This window comes from Pseudonaja textilis, chromosome 1 (assembly GCF_049901715.1).
Source record: "Pseudonaja textilis isolate UNSWEBS1 chromosome 1, rPseTex1.2, whole genome shotgun sequence".
In the NCBI taxonomy this organism is placed as follows: Eukaryota; Metazoa; Chordata; class Lepidosauria; order Squamata; family Elapidae; genus Pseudonaja; species Pseudonaja textilis.
The window spans coordinates 188,504,145-188,519,305 of record NC_141990.1 but is presented as its reverse complement, the minus strand read 5'-3'; the positions used below and the strand labels follow the sequence as shown (position 1 = coordinate 188,519,305).

Below are 15,161 nucleotides of genomic sequence, written 5' to 3'. Positions count from 1 at the left end.
AGCGAGCCTTGGAATTCTAGCCAGTTTACAGAGGTGAGTCATGGTAAATGTATATACAACATTGTTCTAATCAGTTCAGTTCTACTTTTAAAGATCTGCCATGAATCATCAATAATTTCACTGTAAATGAAGCATTTTAAAACAGTTTATACTTTTATACTTTTTTTTTAAACTTTAGGCATATACTAATTTTACCAGGTTTTCTACGAGAGGGCTTATATATTTCTAGAGATTGGTGAGCACTTAAAAAAAAAAGTCCTGGAGACACTGAGATGCAAATTAAAAAAAAACATGATTAGAGAAACAAAAGGAACCAGAACCATAAAAACCAAATGATGGATTTATTTTTATTGGAGGCTGTGAGTATTTAAATCTCTGTGGAGGTGGCTAGATTTTAGATAGTAGGTTTTATTGTTTTAGTTTTTATATCAGGAGGCTCCAGATCCAAGAGGAGCAGTATCTCATGAGCATTTGGAAAAGACAACATTTCCCAGGCGGTTTGTTCTTGAAATATTCAGAAGAGCCCAGAAATTGATTTTTTTTTTAAGGAAATAAAAAAATATGGAGGTTTCTCAGACTGACAGATATTACTGACGGGATTATTGTAAGAGTTTTGCGTTTATATTCTTGAATAACGATGGAAGCTGAATTTGGTGACGTGAGTATCTTTTGCCTTTTGTCATTAATAAAATACATTATTTAGATTACTGGTAAAGGGAGAACATTGTACGTTTACACTTAATACTGATCATTTATTGAATTTTTGATATGGATTATTTGTGTTGCCTAACTATCTAGGTAAGTTATTTTTTTTCATAGCCAATATTGATAAATTCAGTTTAATTACATTTCTAAGTGTGAAGAAGTTACAGAGTTTGGTATGAGATGAGTGGCTATATAATTATTTTTTAAACAAATAAATAAATAAACATGAGGATTTGCAAATTTCGAATAAACTATTATTGTAGAGAAAATGAATGTGCCATGCATTAAAGTCAATTAATTAGCAGATTTGCACTTTTACCTTTAGGGCTGAAATATGCTAACTGTAATGATATTATCGGGATTAAATAATACATTGGATTTATTCTTGCATACAAGGCAGTTCAATATACAGCTGAAGCCAAATCCAAAAATTGCCTAAGACTCAGAATTGTGGTAAAGGCAAGTGGTAAAAATTTGTACCAGAGCCATGTGTGTCTATTTGAATAATCTGATTATTGCATTTTTCAGGTGTCTAATTAAGGATTTTGAAAAACGTCCATCAGTCACTCATCTTTTAGAACATCCCTTCATACGACAGGCCCATGGTAAAGATATGGCACTCCAAAAGCAGTTGAGCAACCTGATTCAGGCACAACAACAATTAGGCTCTGTGGCCAAGACAAGGTACTATCTAATTCTTCAGTTTGTCTCCTGTAGAATTCAAGGGCTTCTTACTATAATGCCTGCATATATTATAAATAAATGTATAAAGGGATGGAGGTTTTTTCCCACTTGAGTTCTCTGAATGATCTGTATGCAAAATCGATATGAATGAAGTTGCATTGTCATCTTATCCTGACTCAAGTGACATGGTGAGAAACATCTCAGTACATTTGGGGGTGCCCCCCCCACCTTCTGAAGTCCATTGCAGAGTTATTAAGACTCAGTTATTATCTTAGGCATCCCTAGGAATTGGGGTGGGGGAGGCAAGGAATGCAATGTGTGTTATGACCTGCTCTTATATCACACCTAGAGTACTGCATCCAGTGTTGTTCACCACATTATAAAAAAGATGTTGAGACTCTAGAAAAAGTACAGAGAAGAGCAACCGGGATGATTAGGGGACTGGAGACTAAAACTTATGAAGAACGATTGCAGGAACTGGGCTTGGCTAGTCTAGTAAAGAGAAGGACCAGGGGAGACATGATAGCAGTCTTCCTATATTTGAGGGGCTGCCACAGGGAGGAGGGGGTCAAGCTATTTTCTAAAGCGCCTGTAGGCCAGACAAGGAATAATGGATGGAAACTGAACAAGGAGAGATTTAACCTGGAAATAAGGAGAAACTTTCTGACAGTGAGAACAATCAACCAATGGAACAGCTTGCCCTCAGAAGTTGTGGGAGCGCCATCACTTGAGACTTCAAGAAGAAGGGGTCTTCAAACGTGACAGCTTTAAGACTTGGACTTCAACTCCCAGAATTCATCCTCCAGTCATATTAGCTCAGGAATTCTGGGAGTTGAAGTCCACAAGTCTTAAACTTGCCAAGTTTGAAGACCTTTGCCTTATATACTTGCCTACAATATCAAGTTGCAAAGTTAAAAGAGCCAAGCTTTGTATTATAATGTCATTGGGAATATTTTGTTATTTTGGTGCCTTCGTGATTATGAACAGACACCTATGCCTATATATAGAATAGGATTTTTCTTATGATTGAATAAGCTCTTCGTGATAGTTGGTACAGCTCATACAAACCAAACATTTATACTTTTCTTATTTGTCTTCTTTAAATGCATTCAACAATAATGGGAACTTCACATAAGGGTTGTTCTTACACCTGCACTCAAGTGTTCATTAATCGGTAAATGAAATGTAAACAGAATACATGTTCTTGCTTTATGACCTTTATCGTGTGAATAATAAAAAGTATTGGTGATGGCATATTAGAAATGTAAAAACAGGATGGTTTGTTAAGTCATTGTTTGGAAAGCTGAAATTAACTTTTAAAAGATCTCTCTCGGTATCACCAACTACATTTCTATAAAGCCTTATATTTTATATCCACTAAGAATGACTTCTTTTCCAATATAATTTGAAAACCAGCATAGGAGGCATGCCTTGATTTTGTGGCCGTCCATAAGGGGGCAGGATTTCACTGTTTTCAAAGTAAATTGAAATGCAAATGAGCATACACTGTTTCTGCTCAGCAGAGATTTTGCAATATGAAATTTATCTAGTGCTAGATAAGCTGTAAAGCATTATTGTAAATAAATATCTACTAATGCTGATGAAGAATATTAAATGCCATGACTCATAAGTTATAAAAATGCTTGTTCATATTCAGGCACTATCGCTTTGCTTTTTCAAAACCAAAAGCCTTAATGTAGAAATGCAAATAAGCAGTAATAAATATAATTTACAAGGTGAGGCTGATCATGAGAAATTGTCCTGTAGATTTTTCTAAAATAAGAGCCTAAATTAATCTTTTCATGTTGTTTTGTTTTGCTATGTACACATTTTATTCCTTATAGTAGTTACTATTTCTATGGGGGTTGGGGGTTTTTGTTTTGTTTTGTTACAATTCTCACAGTAGGAGAATTTGGTAGCTGTAAGAAATATCTTCTGATATTGGATATACAGTGGAATAAATCCAGTTTATATAAGTTGGTCTATTTATGATGTAGAATGAATTTCTATCATTTTAGGTTACAGTGCAAGGGTATCACTCTTAATCTGGATGTGGATTTTGACAAGCATAGTTCAACAGAACTGTGTATGGGGGTGGGGAAGGTACCAGATTAAGACTAGTGGAGGCTGTTTCTTATTAGACAGCTCTTTAGAAAACCAGCCTGCCACCAACAGGGAGTTTTTAGAGGCAGCACTTTATGACGGTTTCAATTTGAATTTGAAAGCAAAGTGCCTGTTTGGAATGTCTCCTATACTGATATAATTTGCAGGTACCCTCTATACAGGTAGTCCTCGACTTACAACTGTTTATTTAGTGACCGTTCAAAGTTACAATGGCACTAAAAAAGTGACCATTTTTCACAGTTACAACCTTTGCCGCATCTTCATGATCATGTGATCAAAATTCAGGTACTTGGGACTTCCGGTTTGAGCTTTTTCAGTGACAGACCGAGACCTCGTCTCTGCGAGGCTTCGATCTGTGCTTGCTGCTGGAGAGCCCCGAGCTGGCTGGATTCAGGGCTAAGCCACCCCGTAGAGGTGGTGAAGAAGGGGGAGACTGCCAGCAGGGTTGAGGAGAGCCGCATCTCTCCTCCCCAGCTGGCCATTACTCCCTTTCCTGAAGGCGGTTGCAGCGGTGGTCAGAAATAGCCACCACAAAGAAGAACTCTACCGGAAAAGAATGTGCAGGAGGAAGATAAGAAGAGAAAGTTTTGGTTGACCGGGTCAAACAGCAAAAGCAACAAATAAGGTACCCTGGAATTGAAACTGTTAAAAAACAATAACATTGTTCCCTAAGAAGATTTTTAAGCTGCGAAGGAGAGAGAAAAGGGAAAAGATTTGGTTTTCTCCTTTTCCTATACTGACAGCTAAGAGACTTAAGCAAGAAATTGGAAAAAAATCCACTTTGACATCAATAGGCATTTAATGCTGTAAATAAAAAGTCAAAGGGATAATAAAGATTTTTGGATAATTAAAAGCTTTTGAAAACAGGAAACGAGAGAAAAAGAATAAAAGGGTAGGATCTGGAAGGGAGGAGACTGCCTGGAATTAAAAAAGAACTTAGCAAAATCTCAAGAAGACTTCCAAAAGATACATTCTAACTGAACTATTGCAACAAAAACCCCAGGACGAGAAAGTTGAAAAAGAAATAAGAAGATATAACTCAGGACTATCTGGATTACTTGATGATTTCTGGATTCTTGGTTATTGTTTTGAATGACTAAAATCAATCAGGTGGTTGTTTAAAACTGTTTAAAATGGCTCCACTTTTAGAAGAACTGAAAATGGAACTTAAAAAGTACAAAGAAGATGCACAAGAAGGGAGAGGTTCTTTTGGTTTCATATTTCAGTTTTTAGAAATGGAGATTTGGAATTATGAGAAACAACAAGAAATGCCTGCAGAACAAGAAGATTGTGACAAAGAAGAAGCCATCTTTAATGAACAAGTAATCTTAGATGGGGGAAAAAAGGAAAGGGGGGAAAGAGAATGGAAAGTTTAAGATTGGGAAAAACAACTCCAAAAAAATATGCAGAAGATAGAATTAGAACTAGAGAGACAAGGGGGTAAAAAGGGGAGGGAGAAGATGAGAGGGAAGAAAAAAAGGAAAACAAGTTATAAAGGACAGAAGCAAAATATAGAGAAACAGGGCCTATTTAGAGATAATGGGTGAAAACTTAATGGAAAAAGGGATTCTGCAAAGGTACATAAGATAGTATGGTTATATTAAAAACAGAAATAATTTTAGAAAATATGAAACAATATGATTAAAATGTCTGATAAAATAGCTATCGTAATTCAGTGGAATGCTTGTCAATAAATAAATATAACAAAAGGTATATTTAATAATTTATAAAACATATGTGAAGAGAAATAAGGGAAAAATTAATTATGGAGATTATATGTGTTTTTAAGGAAGTATGATATTCAGTTGAAAAGAAGTGTTAAAGATGTTAAGATTTTAATGATTATTAATGATAGAACTGATCTGGAATGGAATGGGGGTTTATAATTACATATATTTACAATCTTTCTTTCTTTTTTAAAGAATATAGTGTGCATTATAAGAATGTACCAAGCAGAATTCGATTGGAAGTTATGTATTATGTATTATATTGAAGGTCATAAACTTAAGGTATATATTGAAGTTTAAATAAGAGTTGAATGGATGTAATTAAAAGATATAAAGGTGTCATACTCCAATTAGTAACTACAGGAGAAAATTTGTTTAATGAGAAAAGATAATATGAAATTGAAACAGAACAGACAAAAGTATAAATATAATGATTTGAATTGAGATGAGATAATCAAAATAAAACTGAGAAAATTAAAAGAGAGGAAAAACTATACAGAAAATGTAAAATAGTATAAGATATGGAATAGAATACAAAAAGGAGCATGAAATTGAGTTTTGTGTCTGTATAAAGAAGTTGAACCCGGGACCATGCTATTTTCAAAAAAGATGTTTTACTTGTATTTTGTATGTGTGAAAACCCAAATAAAACTTTATTATAAAAAAACAAAAAAAAATCAGATGTTTGGCAACTGGTTCATACTTATGACCGTTGCAATGTCCTGGGGTCATGTGTGATCACTTTTTGCAACCTTCTGAGAAGCAAAGTCAATGGGGAAACTAGATTCACTTAACAGCCATGTTGCTAACTTAACAACTGCAGCGATTCACTTAATAAATGTGGCAAGAAAAGTCATAAAATGAGTCAAAACTCACGTAACAAATTCTCACTTAACAATATAAATTTTGGGCCCAATTGTAGTCATAAGTTGAGGACTACCTGTATACACACACACACACATGCAAGCACTCAATCGAATGACTCCATGCAGTTTATGATAATTAAAAGAAAAACAATACAATGTACAACTTCAGTAAAAGAATAAATATAATAAATCTTACCTGTAAGAATAGCTGTTGGAACACAAAAAGCTGGGCATATAGAACTGAGGGTGATTTAAAAAAGAAAATTATTCCAGAGATCATCTGTACAAATATTGGGGGGAGATATAGCATGCCAGAAAACTTAATTGTAGGCAACAAAGCTACCATTTTCAAGCATGACTACATTGTAATTGCTAACAATTATACTCATCCTAATTATTATTAGATTTTTATCCTGCCTTTTTATATATAAGTCAAGTGGGCAAAAATATCTAATAACTCCCTCGGCCTCCTATTTTCCCCACAACAACAACCCTGTGAGGTAGGCTGGACTCAGAGAGACAGAGAGAGAGAAAAAAACAGTGATTGGCCTAAGGTCACCCAGCCAGCTTTCATGCCTAAAGTGTCAGGTTTCCAAGTGATGAAATCCATTTAAAAAGAAAAATACAAAGTCCATCTTCAAAAAAGATTTCTTTTAGTTAGGAAAGCATCAAGTTGGCAAAGTCCATGGTAATTCCAGTTCTGACACAACCCGGAATTACCCCACAATATTACAAGTTAGAAACAACCCCCAAAAGTCACATTCTCCAATAGAAATAATTCAATGATGCTTGATGTCATAAATCTCCACCTCAAGGGGTCCAAGCAAGGACAGCTGCTTTCCCGCGGGAAGGAAGATCACCTAGCCAAATCACTCTCTTTATTTCCACTCCTCCCCCCTTAGGAATGTGGCAAGCCCGAAACTCTTCTCCCATGACTGCCACAGAGAAAGTAAGGAAAAGAATATACATTAAGCCTAACTAAAAATGCTACACATATGTCAATTTCGGGCTTGACATAAAGTGGGACTAGAACTCACGGTGTTTTGGTTTCTAGGCCAGCACCTTCACTACACTGGCTCTCTAGAAAAAGGGTAGAAAGGGGGTCATATAATCACGACATGTGAGATATAGCAATTAAAGTTGTTGCCATCGTTGTAATTATGATCTTTGCAGAAAGTATTCCAAGCTGTAGGATTTTTGCCACTGTGGTTGATCAGGCTAGATGATCATACTGAAAGTACAGCACTTTTGCTGTAATAAAGGTCACAAGCCCAATTCTTCCCACTGTTTCACGAATTCTCATTATTTCTTTTTATGTTCTCCCCGTGACAAAAAGAGGAATGTGGATCAGTTATTTCTATGCCTGTTTGAAAGCTGTTGTGTTAATCTTCAGAGAGAAAAGGAAATGAACACATTGGGTGCTAGATGGGAAAACAGTGACAAGATAATACCTTTAATGTAATAAGGAACTAATAAAATATAGCCACTTGAAAGGAACAATTGATTGGGAAAACAAGCCAGTACAAGAACAATTGTGTCCTAAATAATGAGCATCTTTGTTTTGCCTTCCAATTTTGATCTTATTTTAGTTTTATCACATTTGTGGTCCATTTCACTACAACACAGAATTTATCTCTCTCTTAAAGCTCTGTATCAACCACACAGATATGTACCATCAGTGACATTAGTGGGTTCCACTGTATTTAGTACAAGTAGTAAGTGGTTCTGTTGTTTTCTGAATATATGCCAAACCAGAAGTCCCCTTGTAACATGAATAAACTAGGTGTAGATTTCCAGGTACTGGAACAGCAAATAATGGCCAAGCAACAACAATTGAAAAGCCAACCTATAAACATCCTTGTTCTATATGTAGAAGCAGAAGAAGAAGAACAGAGTGGAAGAAGAACCAATACTTAAGGAAAAAAATATTGGAAGCATGTGTCATTATTGTCCATCTGAATAGATCGAAATGTGGGATTGGCACTGGCACTGATTAGAAGTGAACCAAGTTCTTTTCTTTCTTTATTTTTGCAACACAGATTTGCATAGGTATTGATTTGAACAAATATTTTTTAGTTTTTCCAACCCAACAGAATGTTAGAAATAAATTATGTAAGGCAGGGGTCTTCAAACTTGACAGCTTTAAGACTTGTGAACTTCAACTCCCAGAATTCCTTGTCCAGTCATGTTAGCTCAGGAATTCTGGGGGTTGAAGTCCACAAGTCTTAAACTTGCCAAGTTTGAAGACTCTTGATGTAAGGGAACCTCTGATTCTATTGTCAGTAGATAATTGTCTAAAAGTACAACAGAACTGTGCAATGTTAATGGGTGGGAGAAGCTGGGAAAAGAAAGATCCAAGTTAAATAAAGGGGCTGGATGAAGCTGGGGGCTGGGGAAAATTAAATCCAGGAAACAATCTTCTAATGGGATTGGTTGATTCTATGGAAGAATGTTGCCAACAATTCTATTCCAAGTTCCATTCTTCCCATCTCCTGGTCACATGACTCACGATAGAGCATGCAGAGGTCATCCTTTGCTTCTCAGTGGACATGTACAGTACATGCTAATATCTATAGACACAAGACAAGTGGAGGGTAGAATCACATAGCCACGATACATATACACCCATCCAGATAAGATCCTAACACACATACACAACTTACACACACCACGACTATATATGCCATCATTCTAATTAGACTATCACATAATGTATGCATATGTAAGAGCAACATGTATGACCCTATCTTGATTATACTGTCACACATACATACAGTATATACATGGACAAGGCATCATATATACTTCATCCTTATACTCTCTTTTTTTAATGCATGCTCTAATTTGCCACACAGAGGGAACAGGTTACTTCATTCGGCTACACAGAAGAAAATACAGACACCTCCTATGGGCCCTGCTGGTGTGGGGCTTGGAAAGGTCCTAGAGGCTCTGTCTACCTTGTTTCTTATTATCATTTGGATGGCCAATTCAAGTTGCCTCAGGACCACATGCCCATCCCCAGACAGGGGTCCAATATTGATAAATTATTGCAGCATTCAGTTGCTTAGAACAGCCCAGTGTTTTATTCTTTGATGCATATCAACAAAAGGGTAGGGCACAGTGCCACAAGGTGACTAATGAAAGCAATAGGGAGACGAGAGTTAAAAAATAATCATGCTGTATTCCTTCTCAGTATTGCTATTCTGAGCAAAGCCCTGATATCCTTCTGATTTAATTTTTTTTTTAAATTTCAATATTAAAATAATTTCTTACTTGAAAATGATTTGATAGGGTTTAGTCGGTAGTCCTACCTGAATTCTTTGACAAAATTCATTTGTTTAAAACAAAGATAGTGATTATTATTTTATTAGAATTGCCAGGATTATATTTGTTTTATGAAAGGTATACAATCCTTCAGAATGTATGAAAATTTAAAGGAGTTATTACAGGACGGATTAATATAGAAACCTGCTCTATAATGCAGTTTAAAAAAATATCATGCAGTTTAAATAAATATCAGATCTTTCTGTTTTACTGATGTCTGACTCACAGGTTTTGTTTCTCAAAATCTTTAGAAGTAAAGTAGATGTTTTCCACTGCCCAAGGGGGAAAACGCAGTAGGAGATTTTGTTTGTTTATTCAGAAAAGGAGTTCAATTGAAAGCCAAGTCAGCAATTAGCTGTGAATATAAGGTGCCCTCAATCCGAGCACAATGATTGTAAACCATCCATGCATTAAGTTAAAAATTCCAAGGGCACCTGCCAAATCAGTCTCGTTGGGTGTCCTGCTGCTGCAGACTCTTTTCCAATGCTTCTAGAAGAGAAAAATGTTTCTGTTTTCAGCTAGTAAGTGACAGGATACTAAGGATATTGTTTTAATATCCTGACCCGCTCAAGATTGACTCAGCCTTCCAGCCTTCCGAGGTTGGTAAAATGAGGACCCAGATTGTTGGGGGCAATATGCTGATGCTGTAAACCACTTAGTGAGGGCTGTAAAGCACTGTGAAGCGGTATATAAGTCTAAGTGCTATTGCTATTGCTATTAATGTTGGTACTATTTTCTATATCCTCTTCAATTGTCTTGGTGTTTTCACTATCTTCTAACATATCTGGGCCAGTTCTGAGATACAAATCTGAATCCAATTAAAAAAATGTCTGATTGTATAATAAATTATGCATGCAAGTGTACACAAACAGTTTAGATAACATATAGGTACACATGTTTTTAATATACAAATATTCCTAAGTGACTGATATTGATGAAATTGGGTGAAAATACCCATGGCTGAAGGGGTGAAAGAAAGCAGTGTACATCTTTTTATTTCTGTGGATTACTAAAAATGTTAATTCTTCATCAAAAAATTTTTGGTTATTTCAAATGTCGTCAGAACATAAATGTAACTGAGGACAAATTCTAAAGCAGTAATTTTTCCCCTCTTCTTGCCTGTGGCTTTTATACCTTCCCAAAGTCAAATGAGCTCTTGTAATTCTGTTCTGTGTAATTAAGTCATACCACCAAATAGATCCTTTTCAGTTTTGTGGGCTCCAAAAATACTTTGGCAAATGTTACAGTTTATGTATTTGTTGCAGATCAGTCCAGCTTCACAAGTATGATATTTTTTTTTATAAAATTTTTATTGGTTTTTAAAACAACCATAAACAAACAAAACATAAAAACATCAGGCCATCTTCCATATATGTACATACAGTGTGCCAGTTGGTTTAACAAATTGTTTTGTGCTTCCATTTTGTAGTCTTCAATTAGATTGTATTAGATTGTATATGATCTCATATTTTCAATCCAATATTAAATGCATTGGTATTATTATTAATCAATCATTTGACTATACTTTTATTCATTCATGCTTTGGAAAATAATCATACTTTACTTAATTTGTTTTGTCACAATTCATATTATCACCCCAAATCTATCCTAAAAACATTTTGTAGATATAATAAGAAAAGAATATATCTTTATATATTTAGTATTTTCTAAAAGTCTACATATTTCGTTGCTATACTTTATTGTCTAACCATTGATACAATAGATCCCAAACTTTATAAAATTGTTTATCATCCTGTTCTCTAATTTCAAATGTCAATCTGCTCATTTCAGCACATTCCAATATTTTCTTAATAAATTGACTCCTGTGATGGTACTTTCTCATTTTTCCAGTTTTTAGCAAATACAATCTTAGCCGCTGTTAATACATTTACAGTCAGGTATTTCAAATCTTTACTATATATTTCAGGTAAATTTCCCAATAAAAATATCTCTGGTTTCAAATCTATATGCTTTTTTGTCATTTTTTCCAACCACATGTGGATTTTAGTCCAGTATTTTTTAGCATCCGTAAAAGTCCACCACATATGATAATGTGAGCCAGGTGTCTGATGACATTTCCAACATTTTTCAGATTTATTTTTGAATATTCTTGCTATTCTTGTCAGGGGAAAATGCCACCTGTAAAACATCTTATACAAATTTTCTTTATATGCTGTTGACATTGTCATTTTATAATTTTGAGACCACAATTTTTGCCATTTCTCTAGATCAATCCCATATCCAAAATTCTTCCCCCAAGCAATCATAGTTTATTTAACTTGTTCTTCTAGTTTAATTTCTAATAAATATCCATACAATTTTTTAATCACCTTTTCATCAGTACCTGTCAAAATCTTATCTAAATCAGTCAGTTTATCATAGAAACCTTCTGTTTTAAAATCTTTATCATACCTTGAATGTATTTGCGTATATGAAAACCAATTCATCTTTATATCTTGTTCCTCTAGTTTTTGTATAGATTTAAGTTCACCCTTTTCATTCAATATTTCACCATATCTAACTGTTTGTTCCTTCTTGTATATTATAGGATAAGAAAATGCTTCAATAGTCGATAGCCAGACTGGAATTTTCAAATAACATTGTCTTTTAATCTTCTCCCAGTTTAACCACAGAGACTCCTGAATATAATGTCTTCTAAAGTACCCCTGTGTTTTAGTTCCTTTATACCATAGAAAAGCATGCCACCCTAACAACAGATCATGTCCTTCTAATGTTAACAATCTAGTATTTCTTAATGTTATCCATTCCTTAACCCACATCAAATTTGTAGCTTGCTAATACAACTCCCAATTAGGCAAACCAAATCCTCCTCTTATTCTAGCACCTTGCAAAAGTTTTAACTTTATTCTTGCTTTCTTACCTTGCCATATATATTTCAACACAATTTTATTTAAATCTTCTAAATAGTCTTTTCCAAGCCTAATTGGAATTGTTTGAAACAAATATAAAATTCTGAGTAATATATTCATCTTGATTGTTGAAATTCTCCCTATCAATGACAGTTGTAAATTTTCCCATTTCACCAAATCTAGCGCTATCTGCTGTTTAAGTTTGATATAATTATTTTCTTTTAGTGTACTGCATCTTGCTGTCAAATTTATCCCCGAGTACTTGATCTTATTCGTGACCTGAATTTTCAATAGGTCTGCCAGTTCTTCCTTTTGTCTTGATAGCATATTCTTTGTCAACATCTTTATCTTATCTTTATTTATTTTCAAACCAGCCACCTTTCCATATGTCTCTATCTTTTCTATCAATTTTGATGCTGTTTCTAGTGAGTCTTCTAGAATAAAAACCGGATCATCTGCAAATGCTTGCAACTTAAATTATTTCTTTTTAATTTTCATCCCTTTTATATCCTTTTCTTCTCTAATATTTTTGTTTAGCACTTCCAAGGCTAACACAAACAACAGAAGTGATAGTGGGCACCCTTCTCTTGTTCCTTTTCTTATATCTATAGAGTCTGTCAGTTCTCCCTCTATCATTACCTTTGCCCTTTGCTTATGATATATAGCTTCTATCGCTTGAATAAATTTTCTAGCAAAGCCCATCTGTTCCAGCAGTAACAACATGAATTGCCAATTCACATTATCAAATGCCTTCTGTGCATCTAGAAATATCAAAGCCATTTGTTTTTTAGGATATGCCTCGTAATATTCCAAAGTGTCCAAAATTACTCTCATATTGTCTTTAAGTTGTCTCTTTGGCAGAAATCCATTTTGATCAGGATGAATAAAATTATTTAAGTATTTTTAAAGTGTTTCTGCCAATATTGAAGCAAAAATTTTATAATCTGTGTTTAGTAGGGAGATAGGTCTATAGTTCTTGATTTGTAATGGATCGGCCTCCTCTTTTGGAACAAGTGAAATATAAGCTTCTGACCATGATTTAGGTATCCTCTTCTTTAACATAACTTCATTCATAACTTCTAGCAATGGAAGATGTTATGTCCCTGGACCTTGAAGAAGTTCCCACCCAGGTCCGTTCACGCTGCAGGGGCAGCTGCCCCTTCTCATTGGCTGGGTTTCCCCAGCAGCCTGCTATAAAAGCAGGCTGCTGGGTCCAGCCCTTTCGCTGTTCGCTGCGAGCCAGTTCCAGGCTGAGCAAGCACGTTCAGTCCTTGTAAATAAACCTTGTTGCACTAAGCCCTGGTTCAGCCTCTTATTTCCCATACATAATAGAAGATTCAACTATTCTTGTAATGTTTTGTAAAATTCTGCCGGAAGTCCATCTGGGCCTGGTGCCTTTCCATTATTTTGCTTCTTAAGTGCTTCAGTTAACTCCATCATCGTTATATTGCTTTCTAACATTGTTTCAATCTCTTTAGGTATCTGGGATAACTTAGCATTCTGTAGGTACTGTTTGACTCTTTCCTCATCAATATTCTCTTGTGTGTATAGTTTCCCATAATAGTCTCAAATGATTTCCTTCTTCTCTTTACTACCATAGCAAACTTGGCCTTGGTCATCTATTAGTTACAATATTTTCCTTGATTCTTTCTCCTTTCTCAGTTTATATGCTAACCATCTACCTGTTTGATTTGCATCTTCAAAGTAATTCTGTTTAGCACCTTTAAGAATGATATTGTAAGGAGCACATATCACCCTGTTCACAAGTTTTGGAAACAGGACATATGGTAGAAAGTAAAGAAGATTTGTATGAGAAGGTAGAACCAATGCAGTTGCTGAAGTAGATTCTCTTGCATCTAAGTTAGCCTAGCTTCTGTCTCCTATCAATGGTTCCTATCAATGCAGTACTAGGGTAAAAGGATAGGACAAAAAAACAATTTGATTCAAATGAACACCCATCTGCAGCTCAGCTTATTTCTGAAATTTATATGCCACTTTCTTTCAAAATAGTCTGTAAGCAGCTTACAAAGAATATAAAGAATAAAATGAAAACCAATGACATAAGACATTGTAAGAAGAACCCAACAGTCAATAACTATAAAAACTTCCCCTGTGTCTTCATGCTGAGGGAGAACTACCACAATAAGACTAATAGCCAAATGCAAGGAGAATCCATCTGTCAGTAATACTATTGGTCCCAAGTCTCTCCAGAACAGCCAAGGCCAGTAGGATTGGTCTGATGTGATCATGAGTGAAGTGTTTTTTTGAAGACGAAGAGTGGTCACTGAAAAGCACACTGTTATACTCCTGTTGATCCTCTAGCTAAGATTCTGCACACTTTGGAGAACCCCCAAATCCCACTCCTGGCTGGCCCCGCCCAAAGAGTCCCCCGCAGCCTGTTTTGGATGTAGGTAACTGCAGGACATGTGGAGGCTCAGGGAGGATGAAAAACAGGCCTCCTGGAAGTTCGGGAAGGCAGAAAATGGGCCCGTTTCTGGCTTCCAGAGAGCCCCCAGAGCCTCGGGAGTCCATTTTTGCCCTCCCAGAGTCTTGAGGAAAGCCTCCAGAGCCCGGGGAGGGCAAAAATGCCCCCCCCACATCATAGTTCAGGAGGCTGACTAGACCATACACACCATGACCCCGCCCACACAGCAACCGGGCAGAGAACCAGTTGCTAAAATTTTTGAAGCCCACCCTTGGATAAGACTATATAGCCATAGAATGTAGAGATATTCTTTCAGTAATAGGAAGATCCTAGATTAAGATAGGTAGTAAGACAATAAGGAGGAAATAGATAAGCATAGAATTAACATTAAAATTAGAAGTAAGGAAAAGGTCTTACATTTTGTATAACAAAACAA

At 35.5% G+C, this 15,161-nt stretch overlaps 1 protein-coding gene across 7 annotated transcripts in view; it reads left to right on the top strand.

Annotated features, from left to right (window-relative positions):
- The window catches only part of MYO3B (myosin IIIB), a 290,878-nt gene that overhangs the window by 99,975 nt on the left and 175,742 nt on the right, over window positions 1-15,161 (top strand). For all 7 annotated transcript variants that reach the window (XM_087919959.1, XM_087919960.1, XM_087919961.1 and 4 more), the window contains one exon: window positions 1,234-1,389. In XM_087919959.1, the coding sequence (XP_087776085.1) occupies window positions 1,234-1,389 (156 nt within the window). The remainder of the gene's footprint in view (window positions 1-1,233; window positions 1,390-15,161) is intronic.